Below are 24,404 nucleotides of genomic sequence, written 5' to 3' on the forward strand. Positions count from 1 at the left end.
CACATATCATAAATAATTTCAAGCCATAAAATAAAGCTCTGAAATTTGTTAAGTCAAGAATGAAATCTCTAAAGTGTAAAAATGAAATTTCAACTTTACATATTACCTATCAGAAATTAAGTGCATAATTCAGGAACAGGCAAAAGTGAGAATAAATCAAGAGAAAAAATTAATTAACACCAACTTGGATTTTTATTTAATTTTTACCTTCTTAATCAAAACTTTTTTATTACCCTTTACCTTACTTTATTAAGAAAAACTATTGTGTGATAATATTAGATTTCAAATCAGCAATTTATATTAGAAGTTAGAGAAAAACAAATTAATTATGATCATTTTTCTAACATATTCTTGATATGATTTGTGAGATTCTTTTACTGCCCTCAATAGTGTTGTGGTGATCTTCAACACTCCTCCATAATTTCGAATGGTATCTTTGATTAGTCTAAGAGACATAATAGTATTCTCATGGTGACTCACATTAAGCATTGCTTTATTTATTGAAAAACCTCTCTCAGGATCAGAATTCCCATGTGGCAAAATTAAAACAGTTTTAATTAATGTAGTAAAATTCTTATATTTTAGATTATTGCTTTTTTATTTATATTTATATTATAACTCTAATTTTTTAGGAACACCAACAAAATTTTATCAGATTTTTAGGAATTTTAGGGTTTGCACATACTTTTAGGAATTTTAGGGGGAATGCGACCTCTGAAAAAAAAAAAAACTATACTTTTTCTAAAATTTTTTTAGTTTAACAAAGAATCGATTTGGCAAATATATAGTGAAAAGTGATTACTATATATATACATATTTTCACTATATACACAAATATATAGTGAAAAGTGATTATTCAGATTTGAAATTCACGCATCGTAATTTTGCATTAAAAATTGGGTTTTCTAAAATCATACAGAATTTTGTTGCAATGACCGTAGAAAAGAGGACCGAAAAACAAAATAGATATACAATGGAATCTGTTCAAATTGAGAGCATTAATAAGTGATGGCTCAAATTTGTAATTCAACATTTTTTATTTTGTGTTCAGGAGCTATTGCAGGCCACAGGTTGTCAACCCAATTTATGCACAAAAAAAAAAAAAAATTGCTAGGAGCACAGTAAAGTCTCATTTTCCTGAAAATACGTAGTTGTATTTTTAGCCTCTTGAGGCAAAAAAAGGCTGCCATAGTCGCCTCAGGTCGAAAATAGTTGCAAATAAAAGGCATTTTAGTTGACTGTGGCAATCCTTTTTAAATTCTTTAATAAATATTGAGAAATTTGAGAATATCCGGGTAAACAGAAGATAGTCATAAAAAAAAAACAGAAGATAGTTGTAAAAAAACTTTAGACTTGGCCGGTACGCTAATATTGTGCTTGGAATGGGTGCACGCCACCTTAGAAGGTGGCATACTTACCCTGTCGGTCTCTCCCATTGTGTTGTTCTTGCAGCATGATTGACATAGTATGTTCGGCCATTGGCATCTTGTCTCTCCTCCCAGCCCGGGGGAAGGGGAGAGTGATTGGACGGATGAGCAGGCACATTAGTTGGAGTCGACGGCGTCTCCTCATTGATACCACCTTCTTCGGCGTTCACCATTTCCCAGCCAGCCTGCAATTCATTCACTCAATTTATACATTTTATTAATGAAAAAAAAATTTAATACACTTAAAATAAATGTATAATTCGAAAGCAACAAGTTATTTTTTTGTTCTTAGGTTGAAATTTTTTTTTCTGCTAGCTTTCGCATTTTGTAAAACTGGAAAGTGTTCGTGTAAAATAACAGTTTCTTTAAAGAAGTACCTAATTTCATTTAGAAAAAGAATCAAATTTCAGTTTAGATGTTCGTGTAACTTAATTTAAATAACTTCACAGATATCTGATACCTTGCACTTAAGCTTTCCTTTAAAAACTTTGTGCAATGAAAATTCTATTCTGCGGTATGGCATCCTCTTCATTGTGGTAGTAGCATATTAAAAATTTGTTCAATTTAATTGCAGCGAAATAGAAAAGGGGGTAAATATATCACATGGATTGAATAATTTTTCTGTTACAAATCTGAATTTATAAATTTTTAACAATAGTTATAAGGAACTATAATTTTATTTATTTATTTTTTTTAAAAAAAAAGAGAGAGAAAATACCATTTTTTCTAGAGAACAATCTTTTAAATTTTTGCCATTTCAGAATTGCATTTTAAATTACTAATTTTATACTTTTTTGTGTTAGCCGTAGTAGTTCATTAATTTCAGCCAAACTTATTAGCTGAGCTTCTTTTTTTCAGTCTTGTTTTATTGAAGTTTATCCGAACTCTCTAACAAATCTAAGTATGGTAAAGTCATTATCACACGAATTAGAGCTCAGATTTTGTGCAAGTAATGCAATTTAAATCTTAGAACAGTGAAACTCAGAGAAAACTTTGTAGGAATACAAATTATTGACCTGCAGAAGTACGTGAATCAACGGTCTTCAGAGTTGCAAACACACACCTTAAATAGAAAACTACTTTTTATAATCCAATACTGCTAAGTATAAATACTCAAACCGACTCTTAAATAATAAGATATAGATTTAAGAATTCTCAAAAAGCTACATAAATAAAAACTAACCTTTTTTTATCTCTAATTTTTAATTAAATGTCAAAATTTTTTAATTTTCTATTACAATATTAAATTAACCTTGTTTAAACATAAAATATATTAAATTTAATTTGTTTAAATATAAGCTATATTCAATTTAATTTGCTTATATTTGAGTTTATTGCTGAACTCAGACCACAAAACTCATTTGCCATTTTGGTTTACTCCACTTTGTCCAGTTTCTTCTGTTTTTTCCAGTGTTCTGTATAAAATATGTTTCTTCCAAGCAAACTCTGCGAGCCGTGATGGCTCGAGAGACAGAGCGTTTGCCTTTTGATGAAGTGAACCGGGTTCGAATCCCCGTGACGGCTCGTCGATACCAATTCCACATCCAGCTTGGACCGACCACAGTGCTGACGTAAAACATCCTAGATGGTAGGCGGATCACGTGTGAGAGTCCTCTTGCTGTTAGGTTAACAGTGGGAGGATTTTGCAGTTTTCCTCCCCATGTAACGCAAATGCGGGTTAGTTCCACAGGGTGCGTAGCCAAATTATTCAACCAAAAATAAGCACTTTTCAAATACTCAAAAAATATTTTTAAGCACTTTAAAAAAATATAATCAGGCAGGGTTGGAAAGTTTTTGACAGTTGATGGTTTTAACCGTCATGACCCCCCCCCCAAAAAAAAAACTTTTGATATTGTTCTTGACAATTGTCAAAAATCATGACATTTTGAATCATGTAAAACAAATGGCGCTTTCATACGCTAAGGAACTGACAATACGCCAAAATAGATTGGGGTTCAATTAATTGTGAAAAAGTTGAATAGAACAATGTGAACCGTGTCTTTTTGCACAATTCGTAGCAAAAATCAACATGGTAAAGGAAAAATCTCATTTTGAAAAAGGAAAAATTAGGCACTTTTTAAAAACACCCAATGAAAAAAGCACCTTCAAGCACTTTTTAAAAACGCCACGCACTCTGTTCCATTAAAATCCTCCAAGAAGGCAAATTTCTCTCAATACTTGATTCAGAAGTTCCCTTGTCTTCTGGATTAGGTTCAAAAGTACAAGGCCACGGAACTGAACGTTAGTAGTCGTAAACCCAAAAACAGGGCTGTTCAACACCGGTTGGACATTTAAAAAAAAAAAAACCTGTCTTCCATCATAAAGTTAATACTTACTTCACTTTCTTGTTGACTGGTGTTATCTTCTTCATCTTGGGATCCTGGGGTATATGCATGGTATATTTCTAGGTGGCCTTTCACTCTCGATTTTGTACTATAAAAACAAAAACACTTTTGCTTTATAAGCATCAAAATAAACTATACTTAAAAATTGAAATGTAAGAAACATATATATAGCAATTTAAAAAGCACAAATTAAAATAACTATGTACAAAATTCATTATAGTTTGTCTAAAATAAGAACTCCCCCAGACATTCGTCTGGACCTATAGTGGTGACTGTGGCATAGCTGCCAACCTCCAGTTATAAAAACGCAAAAGATAGGCAAAAAAAATGCAGAAGATTCGTAACTGCATACTAATTACCAATAAATTTATAAAAGAAGCAGATTTTAATTAACCATTTATTTATAAATCCACTATGTGAGCATAAAGAAGCAATACTCAACTTTTTTTTAAAAAGAAAAAAAGAAAACTAATGACTAGTTACTTGATGGTACAATATTCTTGATTAAAGGGAAATATGTCATATTTTAAGACTTATATTAACATTAGTTTAATTAAAATATAATAGTATGCACTCAGGGGTCTGTCCAGGCCGAATTTACTACCATTTAGCGGTACCTCCACAAATTAATTTTAGGTAAAACGGTAGTTTCACAAATTCAACTTTAGGAAAAATGGAAGTTTCACAAAATACTTTTTCTTAAAATTTTATTTTTGTATCCCTTAAGAAATGATAAATCCATATTTTTGTGTTGATTTTTAAACATAATTTTTCACAAATGATGTCTAAATTTTCACAAAATAGGTACCTCTCAGAAAGACCTAGACAGACCCCTGGCACTATATATAAACTTAATAGAAATTATGAAGAAAGAATTACATTAAAATTTTTTTTGTTCTTCCGGTGTTTTGTCGATTTTATGTGTCCGACTATATCAGTTTTACCACCATGCACTATGCTAGTAATTTTAACATACATTGAAGCGTACATCATGCACTCCTCGATCTAGAAATAAATGGAAATTCAAGAGAATAAGACTCCTTAAAGGCTTGTTTGTATTGTTTTCGTTCAGCCATAATAAATTAACAAGATTAATCTAATAAGTAAATGTAAATAAATATTGCCATAAACCAATTGTTGTTTTGCTTTTACACAAGCCATTTTCTTTTAACGTTTGCTTTCGTGCCAGCAAACAGGAAGTCACGTGATAACGGGAAGCGCTCTCACAACAGAAGCTGAATTCCTTCTCTCATTGGTAGAAGAGAGGAGAAATCCATTATGTCACATTGAACGATGTGACGTAAATGGAAGGAAAGGGAGGATCACCGCAAGCGAGCTTTCTAAGGCCATTACTAGAGGAGCATCGACGTCTGATTTAAAGAAAATGCTAGGTATCGGGCGGACGAGTAAAATGGCGGAAGATTTTATCTTCAGCGTGTAACAAATAGCTAAAATAAGTAAAAATGCAGAAGGGTAGGCAGCTATGCTATGGTAACAAGGTATGACTATTTCAAGTAGGGGTGCAAGGTCAGTGTTTTGGCTCAGCTCGGCGAGAGAAAGGGAATTTCTTTCTTCTGTCTATTGTGAAGCTACCCTTCCTCAAATGCGCCGTTCTTGTTTTCATACAGGGTATCTGCTACATTTTAGATTTTCAAATTCATGACTTTTCATGATTTTCCATGACTATTTCCAAGAGTTTTTCATGACTTAACAAAGTTACTATTTTCTCGGACAAAAATGCAACAATAAATTAAAAAAAGCATTATAATAACATTAATTGAAATTATAGGTATAACCAAAACTGCTATACTCTGCATCTTCATATTTAGATTTTAAATTTAAAAAACAGAGTAAAGAAAGAGTTGAAACAATAAAATAGCTGAAAAAAATACAAAAGCAAAAAAATTTTTTTTCTGCAGAATTATATACTTTTCTTGTTCATCAGAAAGGAAAGAAATACTCCTGATTTTTCTGTTCATTTCGGAATTAAAAAAATTCGCCAATAACTGGTTTGCTTCAACTAGAATTTTAAATTGATAAAATTAAAAAAAATAAAAATAAAAAAAATTCGTAAATCACAGAAGAGATTTTAAAGGATAATTCACTCTAGAAATTATATTTTTTCTTTCATTTTTTGAAAGAGCACCATAATTTTTAAAGAACATGATAAAATCATTTTATATTCAAATAAAATATGATTTTGTTAGAAATTCAGATATTTGGAACAAGATGAAATTGGGGGGAGGGAGATTCTATTTTAAAAATTAGATTTTTCAGAGACCTAAATCCATGACTTTCCATGATTTTTTTTTAAAAAAAAATACAGTAAAAATCATGAAATTTCTTGACAAATTTTGTTCAATACCGAAATTCATGACTTTCCATGATTTTTCATGACTTTCCAGGTGTGCGGATACCCTGTCCATAGCATCAGACGGCCTCAGACATTGTGGATGGAGGAGTTCTCAGCTTAGACAAACTATACAATGAACTATGATTTTAATGATAATTACTATTTTAACTATTTAAAAAAGAATTGTCTTTAATTATGAACACCATTTATCAATTGCAAAGATCGTCACTGATAAGAAACTAAACAGTCTGGATTCATATTTTCAAAACACAATTAAAGATTCATTCAACTAAAGCTTAGCCTGATAATAACAGCAAAATAACTCTCATTCCCCTGAGGAATAATTATTGACTGCATAGTCTTAGAATCCTATGAAGAATATAGTTACCTTCTAGGCCTCAATATGTAAAACTTTGTGGTGATGGTCCGGCCAGGTCTTTCACTTGGAATGTATTTAAGCGGGAGTTCTACCAATCCCAGGAAATCATCCCGAGTCTACAAAAAAACAATTTATTTTAATATCTTTACGCAATATCCATGCATATTTGACACAGAGGTTTAGGACAGAATGGATTAATCTATGGTTTAAACTGTCCTGTGCAAAAACCCCTCTCTCCAAAATTCTTTTATACAAATTCTATCACAATTTTTAAAGAAATATTGGAAAAAAATATTAGGTTAATTTTTGAACAAGAAACAAAATGAAGACAAGTTTTTGTTTTATTAAAAACAGTTTATCATTATTTTAAACATTGCATTATTTATCCTTATGCAAAAAAATAATTTATCAGTATAAAGAGCATATTTATTCATATTTTTTGTTGTTCAATGAATTGTGAAGCTTCGTAAGTTATAAATCTTTTCTTATTATATTATTTTTCTTTAATAAGTTAAAGCAAATTGTATGAAATGTATCAAGTATTTATTAATATATGTAATTATTATGTGTACAATGGTTATACATATAAAATGTTTATCTTTTACCAATTTTAAAAGTTTTGGACACTTTAAGACAGTTTCAGTCATTTTAGGACAGTAAAACCCAAATATCCTGTCCTAAACCAGTTTAGGATGTCCAAAACTCCGACCCATTTTGAAAGGAAATTTATCAAGTCTATAAAAATGTTTGATAAGAATTGATAATTCGATACTACGTAATCGAGATCTAAGATGCGATATTGTAGAAAAAGTATGATCACTGAATCACATATAGATCCAATATGATGGGTAAAATGAATAAAATTGCACTATTTAAAATTTCTTAAGTAGCAACAGCAAAATAACACCTATACTGAAACAAATTATTCCCTGATACTTGAGGTAAAAAAATATATTATTATCATTCATAACTTCATATGGATCATATTTAAAGAGGAGAAAAAAAGTTGGACTTGTTTAGAGTGTTCGGGGACCACGCTTTTTCTACTTTATTTACACTGCACTAGAGTAGCACAATAAGCTATTCACAACAGTTAGGGAAACATTTCAGAGGATAATTCTAAGACATGTCATTACAATTTTGATTCTCTGTAAATGCTCTCTTGCTCTGATAACCAGACAACCTGAATGCAAATTCAAACTGTTTATGGAAGAACAGTTTTGCTGGTTGGGATTTTTATTTTTTATCAATTGTCGATTAAATGAAATACAAAGACATTATAGGCTACTCATAAAAGAGGCATGTATAATCCGTGTAGGTACAGGGAATGGCACATTCAAGCAAATATAAAGATTACTGAGAAATCTCAACGCTTTAAGCATCAAAATTCGGCTTCATTCAACACAACTGAGCATTCTTGCATAAATAAAAGTACAAGTAAAACGTTGAATCGTAACTGTTAAATTTTTTATTTTCAATGTATCATGTCACTGCTGTGATTTATTTTTTTTTTACATACAATTCTTTGATAACTAGAGAAATTTATACAGGGTTCCCACTCTTTTAACAAAGTAAAAATTAAGCACTTTTAAGGACTTTTTATTGAAAAAATTAAGCACTTTTTGAAAAATTAAGGACTTAAGCAAGCAGTGACAGTGCCAATTATTTACCCTTCTAAAAACATCAATAAAAAAACATTAATAATAAATAATTTTATTATAATGTACACACTGATATAATTGTATTCATTAACAGGGCTCGGCAAAAAAGTACCAGGCTAATTTTGGCAAACCCGGGTCGGTTTTTTTTTTTTGAAGAAAAAAATTTCAGATTGTTAAAAGTTAATGTCATTTAGATTATAAAAGTTAACATATGAAACTAATCTGTATTCCATTTTTAATGATTTCATTGAAATTGAATTGTAAAATTAAGTGTGCAGAAATTAAGATTTGCAATTTTTTTCGTTTATACTAAAAAAAAAAGTAAATAAAGAAAATTGGCAAAAACATTGAAAAATTATTACAGGAAGTTTTTATATCTCGCTACTAGAGCAGCAAACGTGTTATAATTACTTTTATGATGAACTTTAACAAATTATTTCCAGCCAAACATGTTATTATGAATTAACTTTACATAATGTTACTAAACATTCTGGTGAAAAACATAATTTTAAAATTGAACAAAAATTAAAAAACAGTATATTAAGTTGCAATGTTAACTGAATAAAATTATCATTAAAATCTAAGGATCTTTTAGTTGAGTAGATTTAAATTTTTATGTAACATTCTACTTATCCTTAGTGATGCTAAAAAATTAAGAACTTTTAAAAACCTTATACCAAAATTAAGTACTTTTAAGGGCTCTTATTTTCCAAAATAAAAATTAAGCAGTTTTTAAGGACTTTTAAGGGCCGTGGGAACCCTGTTATAGCACTTTTTGTAAGATAACTAAGGATTGAGTTAACTACAAGAATATAATTGCCTCAATTTATTAATCAAAAAGTAAAAGAATTCGACATTATACAATACCGAATGCAAAATATTAGTATAAGGAAACAGCGTGATGTATTGAAATATTGCGATGATAGAGTGACGATGCATTGCGATGCCGAAAGCTTAACTTTACCAAGTGCTAACACACACTCTTAATGCATTAGCATGACGGACCAATCCTTCAAAATGTATTTATTATTAATTTTTTAAGATTATGATTATATTTTTGTCACATGATTACATAAAAATGTGATGTTTCACATTGCTTCTTAGAATTCTTAAATAACTTAAAATAATATTTCTTAAAAATTTTAGAACAAACAAATCATACAAAAAAAGAAGAAAAATAAATTAATTAAATACAATCACAAGTGAAAAATGTTAAAAACTAAACAAAGAATAACAAATAAAGACTGAAATGTATAAAAAGAAATGCTACATAAAATATATATGTATTTACACTAGATAAATCAAAATTTTAAAAACAGGTTGCTATAATATCAATATAGGTTTAAACTTAAAACCTTATGATATATCAGGGCTTAATCCAGGTTTTCAATCCTAGTACCTATTTTTGTGAATTTTTTTTTTATTTTTGTGAAAATTAAGTATTGCTAAAAAAAAACTACATATGTATACAAAAAGTACAATACTATAAAAAACATACTGTGNACGGCGACTGTTGTGACAGTTTCTCCTCAGTTTTTTCAGACGGAAAAAATGTTTTTATTGATTGCGTTCCTATGCTATCGATCGTGCATAAACGCTTCATGTAGTAATCGCTATTTCGTGAGCCACCCGCTCCACTTAAATTCCTTCCTCGCTTCATTATAAAAAACGAATGGAACACATTTTGAGCTAAATCATAACAAAAACACTTGTCGCCTGGGAAAATGAGTTGAGTTGTTTACGCGCTGGCTCAATTTAGCCGGTTGCCAAGTATAAAAACTTTACCACTCACTCCGATTGAATGGCGTATTTAGGAGAAGTGACGTCAGCATATCAAGCCTGTTTTTGAGCTAGTGTGGTTGCGCGGAATGCCGTCCGATGGCGTACCATACGGCGTTCACTGTGAATCCACTTTTCCGTGAACCGCTCGGAAAACTATTCAGAACTTTAATTCCTTCTAACTTTTTTTTTTATATTCGTGAAGATGCGTTTTTTTTGTGAAGGTACCGATTTATTTTTTTTTAATTTTGTGAAGGTACCGAAAAACGGTACCAAAATCGCCCTGGATTAAGCCCTGTATATATAAGTAAAAATATAGGCTAATGCCCCCATGGCAGAATTGCGGCGACACAGCAACATTGTTGCAGAAAGTTACATAGTTTATCAGAAAATTTTTTCTTTTGGAAAGTAAAAAATTTTGGTTTCATAAATCCATAGTTTGACAGTTATTGATATTGATTTTCGTGCAGCTTTTAAAGTCCGATATTCTAAATATATTTATTACAAAAACTGAATCTCAAAACAAAACATGCATTTGAGTAATATCTTATTAAAAAGTCCGATTCCTGTGATTTTGTCGTCAATCTTTTTTTCGGTAGTTACTGCAACAGATTATTGATATTTGCATGTTTTTTAAAGTTCGGTATTCTTAATATGATGTTTATTACAAAAGCCGTATCTCGAAACAAAACATGCATTTGAGTAACCTCTTATTAAACAGATTCGATTTTGTTGTCCATCTTTTTGTTTTATTGGTATTTACTGCAACGGATATCTTAATTTTTACTTAGTTTTTCTTTTTTAATGTGATGATGATTAACAAAATGTGAAAAAGGAAATAATTAGTGAGTTTTTCTCCTACAAGCAAAATAATCCATAGTATTATAATAAAACAAATATTGCATATTCTATTAAAAAAATTTTAATACAATTTATTTACATACATATATATTTGTACATATATATATACATATATATTTGTCATTATTAAAAGTATCTCACTGAAAGATATTAGTGCTAGAAAGTTTTGTCACAGATAGCTGATAGCTCGAAAAGCTCGGCCATGGTGACTTTATGAATATTGAATACAAAATGTCATACTTACTAATCTATTTTCATCAAAGACTTCAATTTTTAAAGTATTGTTGGGGTTGACCTAAAATAAACAAGATTATAAATAAGAATCATTCTTTTAAATTTTAGAAATATTCACAAAAAAGAATATTTACAAACATACTTATATATGTTTTGTACACTTACATTTATACAATTTACTCAAAACATTACATATTTTGTTTTTATTAAAAAATATTCTTTCCTAATGCGAACATTCCTGAAATACATTCAAAAACTAATAATTAGATTTTTATTATAACGTATACAAGACAAATAATTTTGATAAATTTAAACAGTATATTAGAAAAAAAATCAACAATAAATACTTTATACTGTTGAAATTAAAAGGACATGAGAGAAATCAGTACAGTTAATTTTCAATGATAATATTTAAATAGTTTTTTAATAATTTTGTATATCTGATTTAAATAATTCTTAATAAAAAATTTTCTGATTTTTTTTCCTCCTTTTATAAAATTTTTTTGCTCAAGTATAATATGCCCAGCCATGTATGTGAAGGCACGGATACACATGCCCAATCGAAATTTTGACTTGTCTGTGCATTTCAAGTGTTGCAAATTTAAAACCTTGAATGTAGCTAAAATAAATAACTTTTAAATATTTTTAAACTGCACAGGATCAATTTCTAATATAACAGGGTTACCACTCAAATGTGGAAACAAAAATTGCCTGTACATATTATACAGAATATATTAAGAAGAAAAACACAATCACTTTGCTCTTGTATGAGCTATATTGGGCTAACTATACTAGTTATAATTGCTGAAAAAACTTAAGAAAATAGTAATATAGCAAATTAACTAGTTAAATATAGCTGAAATATCATCCTTAAATATCCTATAGATTGCACTCAAAATAACAGAAAAATTTAAAGATTTGAAAAATTATTAAAACATACTAAAAGATAATCTCTATGCATAAATTTTTTTCTTCAAAAAAGTGAACTAAAAAATTTATTAATTGATAAACAACTTGAAAGCTTTTTAATATATTTTTTTAACTGAAAAATTATACGAAAATGAACATTTAAAGGTGAATTTTTAAATAAAAGGTATTCATTTAAAAAAAGTACTTGTAAAATTTAAAATCACTAAAAATTTACTTAATATCCCCCTCACCGAAAAAAAAAACTAATTTAGCTCATTGAGAACAATCCAAACAATGTATTTGTATTAATAATCAGAATTGAACCTATTAACATAGAATGAAATTACCTTAACATTGAATTAATTTTTTTAAAGGAATATGAAAACTAAATATAAATAGCACTAAAAATATAAATAGAGTTTAAATTAAATGAATAGCATTAGAGTTTTGGAGCAGGTTAGAGCAAGTTTGGAGGGAAATGGCATTTTGGAGTAGGCTGGAGCAGAAATTTCATTTTGGAGCAATTTGAGTAACTGTTATAGCAACCCTGCTATAAACAGCAAAACACTCAGAAGCATAAAATAATTTTTTGTCATCCCCTACCGCTTTTTTCTTTAAAACAAATACTGCATTTCTTTTTTATTATTTCACTCAAATATTATATTGAGTAAAATTTGAAAAAAGAAAGCTTAATCACTGTTAAACATTCCTCTGTACATTTACTTTAAAAATATTTTAGACTATACAAAATTTATTATTATGTTTAAGAGTTAAAGTTAGGTAAATAATACCTTTAGTAAAAAAGTGCAATTTATTTATTACTAAATTGAAAAAAACAATAAATAAAATGGTTAAATGAGTAGATGGATTAAGTAACTTGTTACCCATAAACTCTAACCCAAACTTTTTAAAATAAATTAATAAATAATCAGTTTAAACTATATAGTATACCTAATTATAGTAATTATAAAATTTAAAAAAAAAAAAAACCTATGTTACATTTGAGAAAAATTATAAACCACATAATTCCTATAAGCTTATGTGTGTTGCACATATTAGCTTAACAGAATTCATATGTATAAATCATTGAAACTAATAACTAACTTTAAAGCATTGACAAGAATTAATAGAAAAATGTTGTTTCACTTAAATATAATCAATAAGCATACGGATAGGAGTCAATTTAGGTAGGAGGATGAAGTCAAGACTAAACTTTAAATCAAACCAAGTAATCAGAAACAATAGAATTACTCAACAGAATAAAATGAAGTTTTGAACTAAAAATAACCAACTACTTAAACAGATGAATCTGGAAACACATGTGCTTAACAAGAATACTTAACACATGTGCTTAACCGGAATTCATGTGCAAAAATTAATGATTTATCAGAAGTAATAACTAATTTTAAAACCAAGACATGAAATAGTAAAAAAATTATTAGTTGCAATTGAAAAATAATACGTAATAAGAAGTCAATTCAGGGGTCTATTTAGAAGAAATTTGGGTCCGTTAACAGACCCTTCACAAAATATCTTTTTATTAAAACGGATCCTTCACAAAATATTTTAACTTAAAAACGGATCCTTCACAAAATAATTTATCTTTTAGTCGGACCCTTCACAAATTTGTTTATCTTCATTATTGTTTTGTTAATCAAATAAACCCTTCCCAGGAAGGGGGGGAAAAAGACAGATGTAAACGAACTAAATTTTGTCTTCGACAGACGCTTTTTCCTTTATTCGTCCGAAATGAATATTCAGCGTTCAGCAGTATAGGCTAAATACCAAATATTTGTATGTTGCATTACTAATTTAGTAGCTGCAATTGCTGTTTATTTTTTAAAATTTAATTTTTTTAATTAAAATTTTACAGTGTTGAGCATAATCTTGTATGTTTTTACAATTTATAAACTCCTTGAAAAAGTTTTTTTGCAATAATTGCACAAATTCACAAAAGCGAACCCTGGTTGAAAGAATGTGACTTAACATTTATTTTATATTCACAAATTATGAGTAATTTTTTCACAATTTTACAAAAACGGACCTTTTACAAAATGTCTGGACAGACCCCTGCAATTAAAAATAAGTATGATTCAGCTCTAGTGCTAAAAATAACAGATACTACATAATGTAAAATTGCTGACAGGCATTTTTTTAAAGGAGCATTTTTTTTAAGGAAGTCGTCCTGGAGAAATTTTCAGAGGAAGGCATTGGCTCACATTAGGCTGTCTGGTCAACTATGATGATGATGAATAACACTTTCTCTGCTCTTTAGGTTAAATTTTTTCATCGAGTTCAAATGATTACATTTCAAATCAAGGTAATCTTTACCATTGATATGTTAACAAAATTACTGTTTATTTTGAAAACAAAATATTCAATCTTTTGTAGTAAATATTGGTGTTTAGGGAATAAAATACAATGATGAATGAGAAACAATTACAAGAGTTGGCGACTGAGTAATTTATAAATATGCAATAAATATTAAAATAATTAATAAATAACTTAAACAATTTATCAGGGTTGTGTTTGAAAAACCCAGGTTATTTCGGGTTTTCTTAGGATTTGCAGAATTTTACATGACTTGCTTCTAACATATAAGTTAAATGTTTAGTATTCTTTGTCTCATGTTTTGTAGAAATGCAACCATTTTTAGTTTTAGTTAGGGGGAAGTTTAAGATTGTTGGTCATTATTTTTTAACAACAAACAGATTGTTAAGTAAAAATCTTTAATTATTTATTTAAAAGTAAAATTTAAATTTTTGCATATTTCATTTACTATAAAATTATTTAAATGTTTTTTTATTAAACAGATTGTTTAGCAATGTTGTGTAAAGTTAATTCGAGATAATAATTTTGAAAATTTTATTGCAAATTTTAACTGGAAACTGTTTCAGGTTGAGCTTATTATGTAAATAAATATAACTCATTCACTGATTAATAATTGCATAATGATAAAGTTACCACTGTTTTCAATATGTTTTTCAGAAAAGTTATGTAATAATGGAAAGATACAGAATTACTTTATTTAAGAAAAGAAATCTACTTTTAGTTTTAGGCCTTAAATTTAGAATAATAGTAGAAATAAACTTATAATAATAGTAGAAAAAAAAACATTAAAAAATAAATAATTTATAGATTGAATTACTTTTTAAAGTACTTTACCCTCAAAATGTTCTTCTTCAAACTTTAATTTTATTTAGTATGAAGAAAAAAAAATGAATTTCAATTTATGTATTCAACTGCGAAACTCGGAAGGCTATTTATAAAACCTAATTAAATTCTAATGCAATCATAAAAAATTTACTACTAACTAGTTTAATATTTATGATTAAAATATTAAAAAAATATTTTTAATTTTTATATACATATATTTCACATAATTTATAATATATATATTTTTAATTTTCTGTGTTAAAGATTTTTTTTTCTCTAAAATTGCTTAGTTAAACTTATTCTTTACACAAGCTACATTTTTTGCTATTTTCTTTCTTTCCGTTTTAACATTAATGTATTTTTAGTGAAATAGATATTAATTTTATTTTTAATATAGTAAAACTGATTTAAAAAAATAAAATCTAAATTAATATCTACCTAAAATACCTCTAACATATTATCTAAGATTCATATTGAGTATTCACACTCAACATTATTCAATATGTACATTATTTGTAATTCTGAAAACAATATCTATCAGTAATTCCAGGTGTGATTATCTGGCGGTTTGTTAATTTAAATGTATGTATAAAGTTGGAATATGACACTTCAGTAGGTTTTTATACTACAGTACAGAACCCGTCATCCGGAAATCAGAAAACCGGAACGAAATTCGATAAATTTTCCCGCTATTTAAAAAAAAAAAATTTTTTTTCCTCATAAGATTTTAGGATTTTTCTTTCCTTTTTGAAAGATGTTTACCTTACCATCATTTTGTAAATAATCATTAGTGTATTACTTCATCGTTTTTTCTTCCTTTTAAGATTATTTCCAAATCTTTTTTTTCTTTTTTAGTTGGGTTTAACAATAAAAAAAACGGCTTTTTGTAGCGATTCAGAAATCCGGAAAAATCAGTTATCCGGAATAGCGATGGTCCCGATCGTTCCGGATAATCGGGTCCCTTCTGTATTATAATATGAAGTTCTATAAAACAACATACGTAAAACTTTGAAAGAAGCATTTAATTGCTTCAATTTAAGAGATTTATTCATTTTATTTTGATCAAACTTCAAATTTCGGCAAAATGAGGGTCGGATATAGTTACAAGAGTTACTCAATGCAGGCAGAGAGTTCTTAATTGAGATTTTGCATTTGCAGAAAGTGTTTAATATTATCTAAGTGTGTCAAACATATTTAAAAATAAAGTAAAAAGAGAAAAACAGAAAAAATTAAGGAAATTAATGGCATAAACTATTATAATTAATATAATATTTAATAACAAATAAATTTACAATTAGTATACATTATATTAATATTACATTGTAATATTACATTGTAATATTAATTTATACAATTTGCATTAACAATAATTCAGGCATAAAGCATTAAAAATATAAAATTATTAATTTTTCTCAAAATTCTGGAACATAAAAACTAAACACTAATTTGGAAAATATGGGAGAATTTTGTATAAAGTAAATTAATGCTTCAAAATTTGTTTAATAGTATTTAATATAATTAAATTACTATTTAAATTTTGGAATATGAATCTCAACACCCGCTGCTAAAGTTAATAGTATTTTATGAATAGAAAAGCTTGAAGAGTTTTGATTTTGTTTCAGCTTGACCTATAGCACTTCAAATGTGAAACATAGAATTCAAAATGGAATGAAGACAACAAAATTTGAAAAACAGTAAAAATCAAAATAAATATAAATTTTTTTAAAAGAAATACTAATTATAACAATTTTAAAATGTTCCAATATTATATCACTTTCTGAATTTAGGTACATAAGGAGCAATAATAAAGTAGTTTTATAGAAAATAAATTATTTTTACATTTTGTTTAATATTTATGTTAAATCTAAAGAACAAGGAAAAATTTGAGATAAAACTTTATATAAATATATTACATTTGACATATTTTAGATGCACAGCAAAAAAAGAAAACAAACAAACATTAATATTATCTGTAAATTCTTAAAATAAACAAACAAGGATATTAAAATCAAGAAGGAAAAATTTAATAACAGTCATCATTCCTCCAAAATTTATAATACACTGGTGGACAAAATTAAGAGATGGAAAGCATTTTTGCACATTTCTATGACGCAATTTCTGGACGGTTATTGATATGGAGGGAACCTGGAACCCGATACCATCCCAGCAACATTATCGAAAGGGACTATTATGCTGGTGGAGGACTCATGGTTTGGGCAGAGATCATGCAAGATACCCGCACACCGCTCCATGTGTTTGACAATGGTTCCGTAAATGCCCAGAGGTACAGGCAGGAGGTCCTAGAGCATTATGTGCGTCTTTTCAGGGGCGTTGTTGGCCCTGAGTTCATTTTTATGGACAACAATGCGCGACCATGGTTGATGAGTATCTGGAAATCGAGGATATTCAACGAATGGATTGGCCAGCCAAATCCCCTGACCTGAATCCTATTGAGCATGCTTGGGATGCTCTTGGGAGAGCTATCGCGCTGCGCCAACCTCCCCCCAGAACCATTCTGGAGTTAAAAATTGCTCGGGTGGAAGAATGGGAGGGTCTTCCACAAGTCCTCCTGAACTCCCTTATTAACAGCATGCATACTCGTTGTGCATGCTGTCTGTGTCAGGGGTGACCATACACCATACTAGAGGCAACAAACACTGTACAAGCCTCACTTTTATTGTCATCTTTCATCCTCAAGTTCAGACTACATTGGATTTATTGGCAATAGGTCTTGCCAGTGAATGGCACTTTCATTTTTGTTTTGCATACTTTATTATCATGGAATAAGCTATATCCATACCAAATTTCATTTATTTATATTCAGTATTTTTTGAGATATTTGGGAAAATGTGTTCCATCTCTTAATTTTGTCAACCAGTGTATTTAAAGGATAAATTTATATGATGGATTATCTTTCCCTCTTACTATAAAACATATTTCAAAATAATAATATACTCAATAAATTAAAACAAAAAATTGAAGGGAAAAAAAGTTTAAATATATTAAATTTGGTTAATTCCAAATTTATCTCTTTAACGTTTAGCAAAAACTTTTAAAAAATTAATTTTATACCAACTTCAAAAGAATATTGAATCTTTTTTATATGAAATAAAATTGTTAGTTGAAAATTGTTATATGAAATAAAATTGATATTTTTTTTTTGCAGGGCAAGGTTAAATGAGAACTAGCAAAGATTGCTTTTGTATCATCCTGCATTTGAACCACAAAAAATTTTGTTTATGTTTCAGATTTCAATTCAAGCTCTTCTGCTCCTCTAGAATAAGTTCGAGAGAAGATTAAGTTTCAGAAAAACTTGTTGGAAGAGGAAAAAATAAGATTTTTCATCTTCTTTAAAATTATTTTTGTTAGTTTATTGTGTGTGGAATTGATTAAGAAAAACAAACTTATCAATTGTGTGTGGAATTGAGTAGAATAACAAATCTATCATAAATTTGTTGCAAACAGATAACAAAAATTCTCTAAGACCATAATTTTTATTAATCAACCGTAATTGATTGTGAAAGTTCAGGGGTCTTTCCAGGGTAACTTTACTACCGTTCGGCGGTACGTTCAAAAATTCGACTTTAGGAAAAAAAATAGTTTCACAAAATACTTTTCATACAAATCATGTGGTTTGATATGGAAAAGAGGAGCTTTTTTGACAGCTGTTTTTTACGAAAAGATAGCACGTGTTTGGCCAGGTACTGCAATGTGGTAAGCCTAAAACGTCGCTTATGCCATATTAAAGCAATCTTCTTTTTTTTCCGCTGAGTTTTTTCAAAATGAAACAACAAGGCTCTCCCTCTATAAACTGTACAGGAAGTCGAAATTCAAACGTTATTCCAAACATTCAAAGATTATCTTAAACACTATTGTAAATTTATTCTAACAGACCTTTATTTTTTATGAAACCATTTTCACTCAGCGGAATTTTTTTTTGTATGATCTAGTTGAAAATGGTCTCATAATGAAAATAACTTTTAGTGCTAGTACTGTTAAATGCTTGCAAATTAAAGTTGAAATTTAACTATGAACAATGATTTTTAAATTTGGATACAATTTTAAGGCCAAAATTTTACAATAGCAAAATTATTTTTTTCGAATATATGAGGAAAAATATATAAAAATTTACCAGTCATAAATGATTTTCATTTGTAATGACAATATTTGAAAATATTGCCTTACTTTACCATATTTTTGTGTTGATTTTTTAATTTTCACAAAATAGGTACCTCTCCCATAGACAGACCTCTGAAGTTTAATAATAACAGATAAATCATAATAGTAAAAATAAAAAGGATGAAGTGAAAGTGAAATAAAATCCTTTTTATTTCACTTTTGTTGAAATAAAAAGAATTTTACAGCTTTCAAAAAAAAGAGTTTAAAATTTACCTTGAAAATAAATTCTTCATCCCACACAGGATTCAAAGTCTGAAAAAAAAAATAGGACTTTTAAAATTAATCAGATAAAAAAAATAATGAAATTAAAAAGGCATTATTTATATTCACATAAAGTTTTTAATCTTTATAAGTATAGTAAATAGACTTATAATCGTAATAGACTGTGGGGATAGTAGATAACGACAATGTCAACCTTCATCTATGAAATCCAACATAGAATCAAGTTAATTTGTCTTATATACTAGTGAATTGGAATCAGGGTTGGCTTTTTGCCGGCAGAAACTGGTTATAACCGATAAAAACCGGCAAAAACTGTCAGAAACTAAAAAAACTTCTATATTATTTCTAGTAATTGCTTAATGACATTTTGTTTAAGTAAACTGAAAAATGAATTAAGTAAAGAGAATCATATGGCTGTTTATGAAAAAGAAGTGACATACAGATTTAAACAGGCAGTTACTGATTATCATTTGCTATCTTATATGCTGCATCCGAAGTATTTGGGATTGAAATTATCATGTGCTCAAGGAGAAAGTGCCAGAATTTTACTCGCCAATATCAACCCAGGTTTTGTACCTTATGTCATAGCTTTGCAAAACAAATCAGCCCCATTTCCTGAAACTTATTTTTCCAGTCAAGTTTTGACAACTACCCCAGCTGCTACTTGGTGGTCCAGTTTTAAAAAATATGCAATAGACTATGCAAGTTTCACAAATCTTGCATGCTCCTTGATGGCAATGCCTGCTAGTTCTGCTGGATTTGAGATATTGTTTAGGTTTAGAAACTGCATCAAAACTTGTCTTTTGTTACAGATTATTGCAGAGTGCAAACAATGATATATATGATTTTGAATGGTGATAATTTTATAAATAAATTGCACTTTAACATTTAATTGTTTTTTCTATGAATTATCCATTGTTTGTCAATTTCAGTATTTACTTTTAGGTCATTTTCTGAATTTCTGCCATGCCAGTTTTAACAGGTTTCTACCAGTGGTTTTAACAACCTCGACAGAAACTTGCCAACCTTGATTGGAATTGTATTTTTGTAGTGGTAGAAACATAAATAAATAAATAGTGCAATACACAAACACCTAACCTTTATCAAATAAAAAATCCTAAATCTTTCATTTATTATTTATGACAATACCATAACTGTGGAAATAGATTAAGAATAAGTTTTGAGAGTAACCTCATCTATTATTTTTCAAATTTTTATATTCCTATCACAACTCTTCAATAACTTAAGTTTGGAATGTTTTTTAAGACTACATTGAAAAAAAATGCGTTTTTTGGCCTATCATCATTTATCAAACCTTAAAAAATGTTCTTCCAACGAAATTTTATGTTATTCGATTATTATGCTTAGGATTAAAATAGTATATTAATTAAAATATTGGAACATATTTTCTCTTAAATCTAACATTCAATAATAGAGATTTTTTTTAAAAATTTTGAATGCCCTTAAAAAGGAGCAAAAGCTATAGTTTGTCTGCTGTAAGAACTCCTCCCGCCACATAGTTTGAGGCCATGTGCTGCTGTGAAAACAAGAATAGCGCATTTCAGGGAGAACAGCTTTTCTTCACTCTAGGGCAACACGAAGAAAATGATTCCCTTTCTCTAATGCATCTGAGCCAAAACCAGTCCTAAACAGTGACCCCACACTCCTACTTGAAATAGTTATATCTCGTTACCATAGTCACCACCAAGGGTCCAGACAAATGTCCATGGGAGTTCTTACTTCAGACAAACTATACGAATTTAATATGTATAACACTGGTAATGATTTAACCACTCCTAAGGAAATGCCCTCCAATACCAGTGAGTCAGATAGTGAAATTATTGGAAATAGTGAAAATGAACTAGATAAAGGGTGGGCAAACTTTTGACAATTGACAGTTTTATCAAGAAATTTGAATGTCAGTCAAAAACCATTTTAACATAGTTTTTGACAAAATTTTCAGTGAAGCTATTATAAATAGGAAGTATTTATAAATAAACATACATACAAAATTACAAGTGATCAATCAATAATATTTTCGAATTATTTTGATATTAAACTCCTTCTGTTTTGACAATTACAGTCGAAAACCCAAATTTCGGTAGAGGAAATATTAAATAGTTATAAATAAAAATGTGCAAAATTTAAATTTATCACACATGCTTATTTCTTAAATCTGAGAAAATAAAAATATGAGTACAATCAATTTAATAAAAAAAAACACTCAACAATCATCTTATTATGTATGAAATCAATTTCCATTTTAGCTCCTTCTTTCACTGAAACATGCAATTACTATTACATTATATATATATATAGTTTTGAAGCCCTCAGTACTTAAAATTCATTTTTCAGTTTTCAGGCATAAGACCGAAATTCGAAACTATTCTTTTGTTTAATGCTGAGCTGCACAATTAACAAAATAGATGTACTAAAGACTAAAACTATTATAACGTAATAAAATAACATGTAACTAGGAAATTTATTCTAATAACTGTACTAAATATTAGCATAGCTGCCAACCTTAGGAATAAAAAATTAGGAACACTATATGCAACATAATAATACACAAAAATTACGAGAGTAAGACCAAAATTTAACCATTAAATAACAACATTAATAGACATATATTTAAATACTGTACGTAAATTTTGTTGGTAATAATTTTGAAATGTCTACATCACAATAAATACTTATACTGACTTTTAAAACCATATATAGAGTGGAATGTAGCGACAAGCATCTTTTCTTATTTGCTACTTTTATCTCCCTTTCCCATCCCCAAATAAACGCCAAATCAGCATGGACAAAATTTTTCCTGAATCAGCATCGCATCAGCTAAAGATTACTGATTTTTTTTTCCGTACACAAGACGAAGAGTAATAAGAAATAAAAATAAGTTAACACATTTTTTGTCACTACGTATTATTTTTCAGTCATTTTTGCATTTCATTCTAATGGTCATTTATTTAAATAATGTGCAATAAAAGTAAGGAGTTCTTAGCCATTAGTTAAAATTTTTTGAGGAATGGATATAGTGAACTCCGGTTATACTGAACCAAAATTTTGGTCCCTCGAAGTTTCACTATAGCTGCGTTTGACCGCATATATAAACACACATACACACAATATAACACAAAATATTTAATTAGTCGAACTTTCGGCTACTACTTCAACTTCCGATACAATTTCAAATTTTTGATGTTTGACGGTTAATGCAAAATAATGTGAAGCAGCATTGTAAGTACAAGAAAGACATACCCGTTTTTTTGTACGTGTGCAGAAGGTTTCTATGACTGTATCCTTATCGCTCTGTACAACATCAATACGCACGTAGGGATCACTGAAAAGTACAATTAAAAGTTCAATTAAAAGTATTTTCTCATATAAAATATGCTTATAATGCCACAACCAACAATTCTCCCTATCTAGTTGTTTAAAATTTTAAAAATTAAATATTATATTTTTTTCAAAATGCAACTACAGTGCAGAACCTCTTATCCGGAAATCAGAAAACCGGAATGAAATTCGGAACCATAAATTAATTTTCTTCCATTAAAAAAAATTATTTTTCTTGCAAGATTTTGAGCCCATTTTGTTATTTAGAGCGTACGACGTATCCAGTTGACGAAAGAGCTGATTTAGAGGACGGATCAAAAGCCATTTGTAGACGAATCTCACATAAGCACAAATAGCTTATATATGTTATTAATGTTAATAATAACATTAATAACATATATAAGCCTGTATATAATTTTTATTTCATGATTTCTTTCCTTATTTAAACTTAAGTGTATTATTATTTATCATTTTTTATTATTTCTAAAACTATTTCAAAATGATTTTTTAGTTTTGTTTTATAAACATTAAAAAAACGGCATTTTGTAGCGATTCAGTAAACCGGAATCGCGATGGTCCCGATCGCTCCGGATAATCGGTTCTCTACTGTATTTTGGTTTTGCACAGCGGCCAAAATAAGGAACACCCTGAATAACTCTTATTAATAACTCTTATTCTTATTTAACGGATCTTCAGGTAACAAGTATTAAATAAGTCATATTTTTAAATTTTGATTTTTCATCAGAGCTCAGTCTAGGCAGAAAAAAAGGGCTGGGTGGAAAAGTTTAAAAAAAGGGCATTATTATTCTAAAAAGGCAATAATTTCTTTATATGGGCTTTACACGTTCTATTAAATAACATTGTCAATTAGTAAAAAAAAAAATTTTTTTTTTACTTTACTAAAAGTAACAAAGTGATCATATTAATTACTAATTTTTATTAATAAATTAACATATATATAGAGTTAATGAGCTAATTAGCTTAGTAATTTATTTAAAATGCATGCATATATTAATAAAATAAAAAATGTATATTTTTGAGTGTCTGTAGTTATGATTTAATAAATAATATGATTAATAATAATTATGATTAATAATAATTATGATTTAATGATAGTGAAAGTAACTGCAAACTTTCAAAGACATGTACAACAAGGGGGTGGGATGGCTATTTTTCCTTTCCCATATAAATCTATGTATTGACACCAATGACAAACAAAATAAAAAGAGTTAAAAATAACAAAAGTTTAAGCAATCCATTGTAGAGTTTGGTGAAAAAATAAAGAAGGGTTAAGAGCAAAAAGAGTATGGAGTCTATTACATCAAGACACTAATTTACTTCAGGGGCAACAGGGTGAATTCTTTTGACTAAAAGGGCACCAGGGTGCTGCGCCCTGTTTACCCTGCCTAGAATGAGCTCTGAGGAATTATTTAATCAATTTCAATCAAATTTTGCCCTACAAAATTACATAATTTAAAATAATGCAAACATTTGTATGTCTAAGCATTGGCACACTAAATTTAGCAAAATTCAAATTTTAGTTTGTAGCAAAATCGACCA

The 24,404-nt window shown here is 28.6% G+C and overlaps 1 protein-coding gene across 2 annotated transcripts in view; it reads right to left on the bottom strand.

The window, feature by feature from the left end:
- Positions 1-24,404, bottom strand: part of LOC107453513 (E3 ubiquitin-protein ligase Nedd4) — a 98,609-nt gene that overhangs the window by 60,382 nt on the left and 13,823 nt on the right. For both annotated transcript variants that reach the window (XM_043053387.2, XM_043053388.2), the window contains exons 3-8: positions 22,767-22,848; positions 19,497-19,535; positions 11,050-11,100; positions 6,514-6,620; positions 3,764-3,860; positions 1,419-1,612 (exon numbers count right to left, since the gene is read on the bottom strand). In XM_043053387.2, the coding sequence (XP_042909321.1) occupies positions 1,419-1,612; positions 3,764-3,860; positions 6,514-6,620; positions 11,050-11,100; positions 19,497-19,535; positions 22,767-22,848 (570 nt within the window). The remainder of the gene's footprint in view (positions 1-1,418; positions 1,613-3,763; positions 3,861-6,513; positions 6,621-11,049; positions 11,101-19,496; positions 19,536-22,766; positions 22,849-24,404) is intronic.

This window comes from Parasteatoda tepidariorum, chromosome 5 (assembly GCF_043381705.1).
Source record: "Parasteatoda tepidariorum isolate YZ-2023 chromosome 5, CAS_Ptep_4.0, whole genome shotgun sequence".
NCBI classification, from domain to species: domain Eukaryota; kingdom Metazoa; phylum Arthropoda; class Arachnida; order Araneae; family Theridiidae; genus Parasteatoda; species Parasteatoda tepidariorum.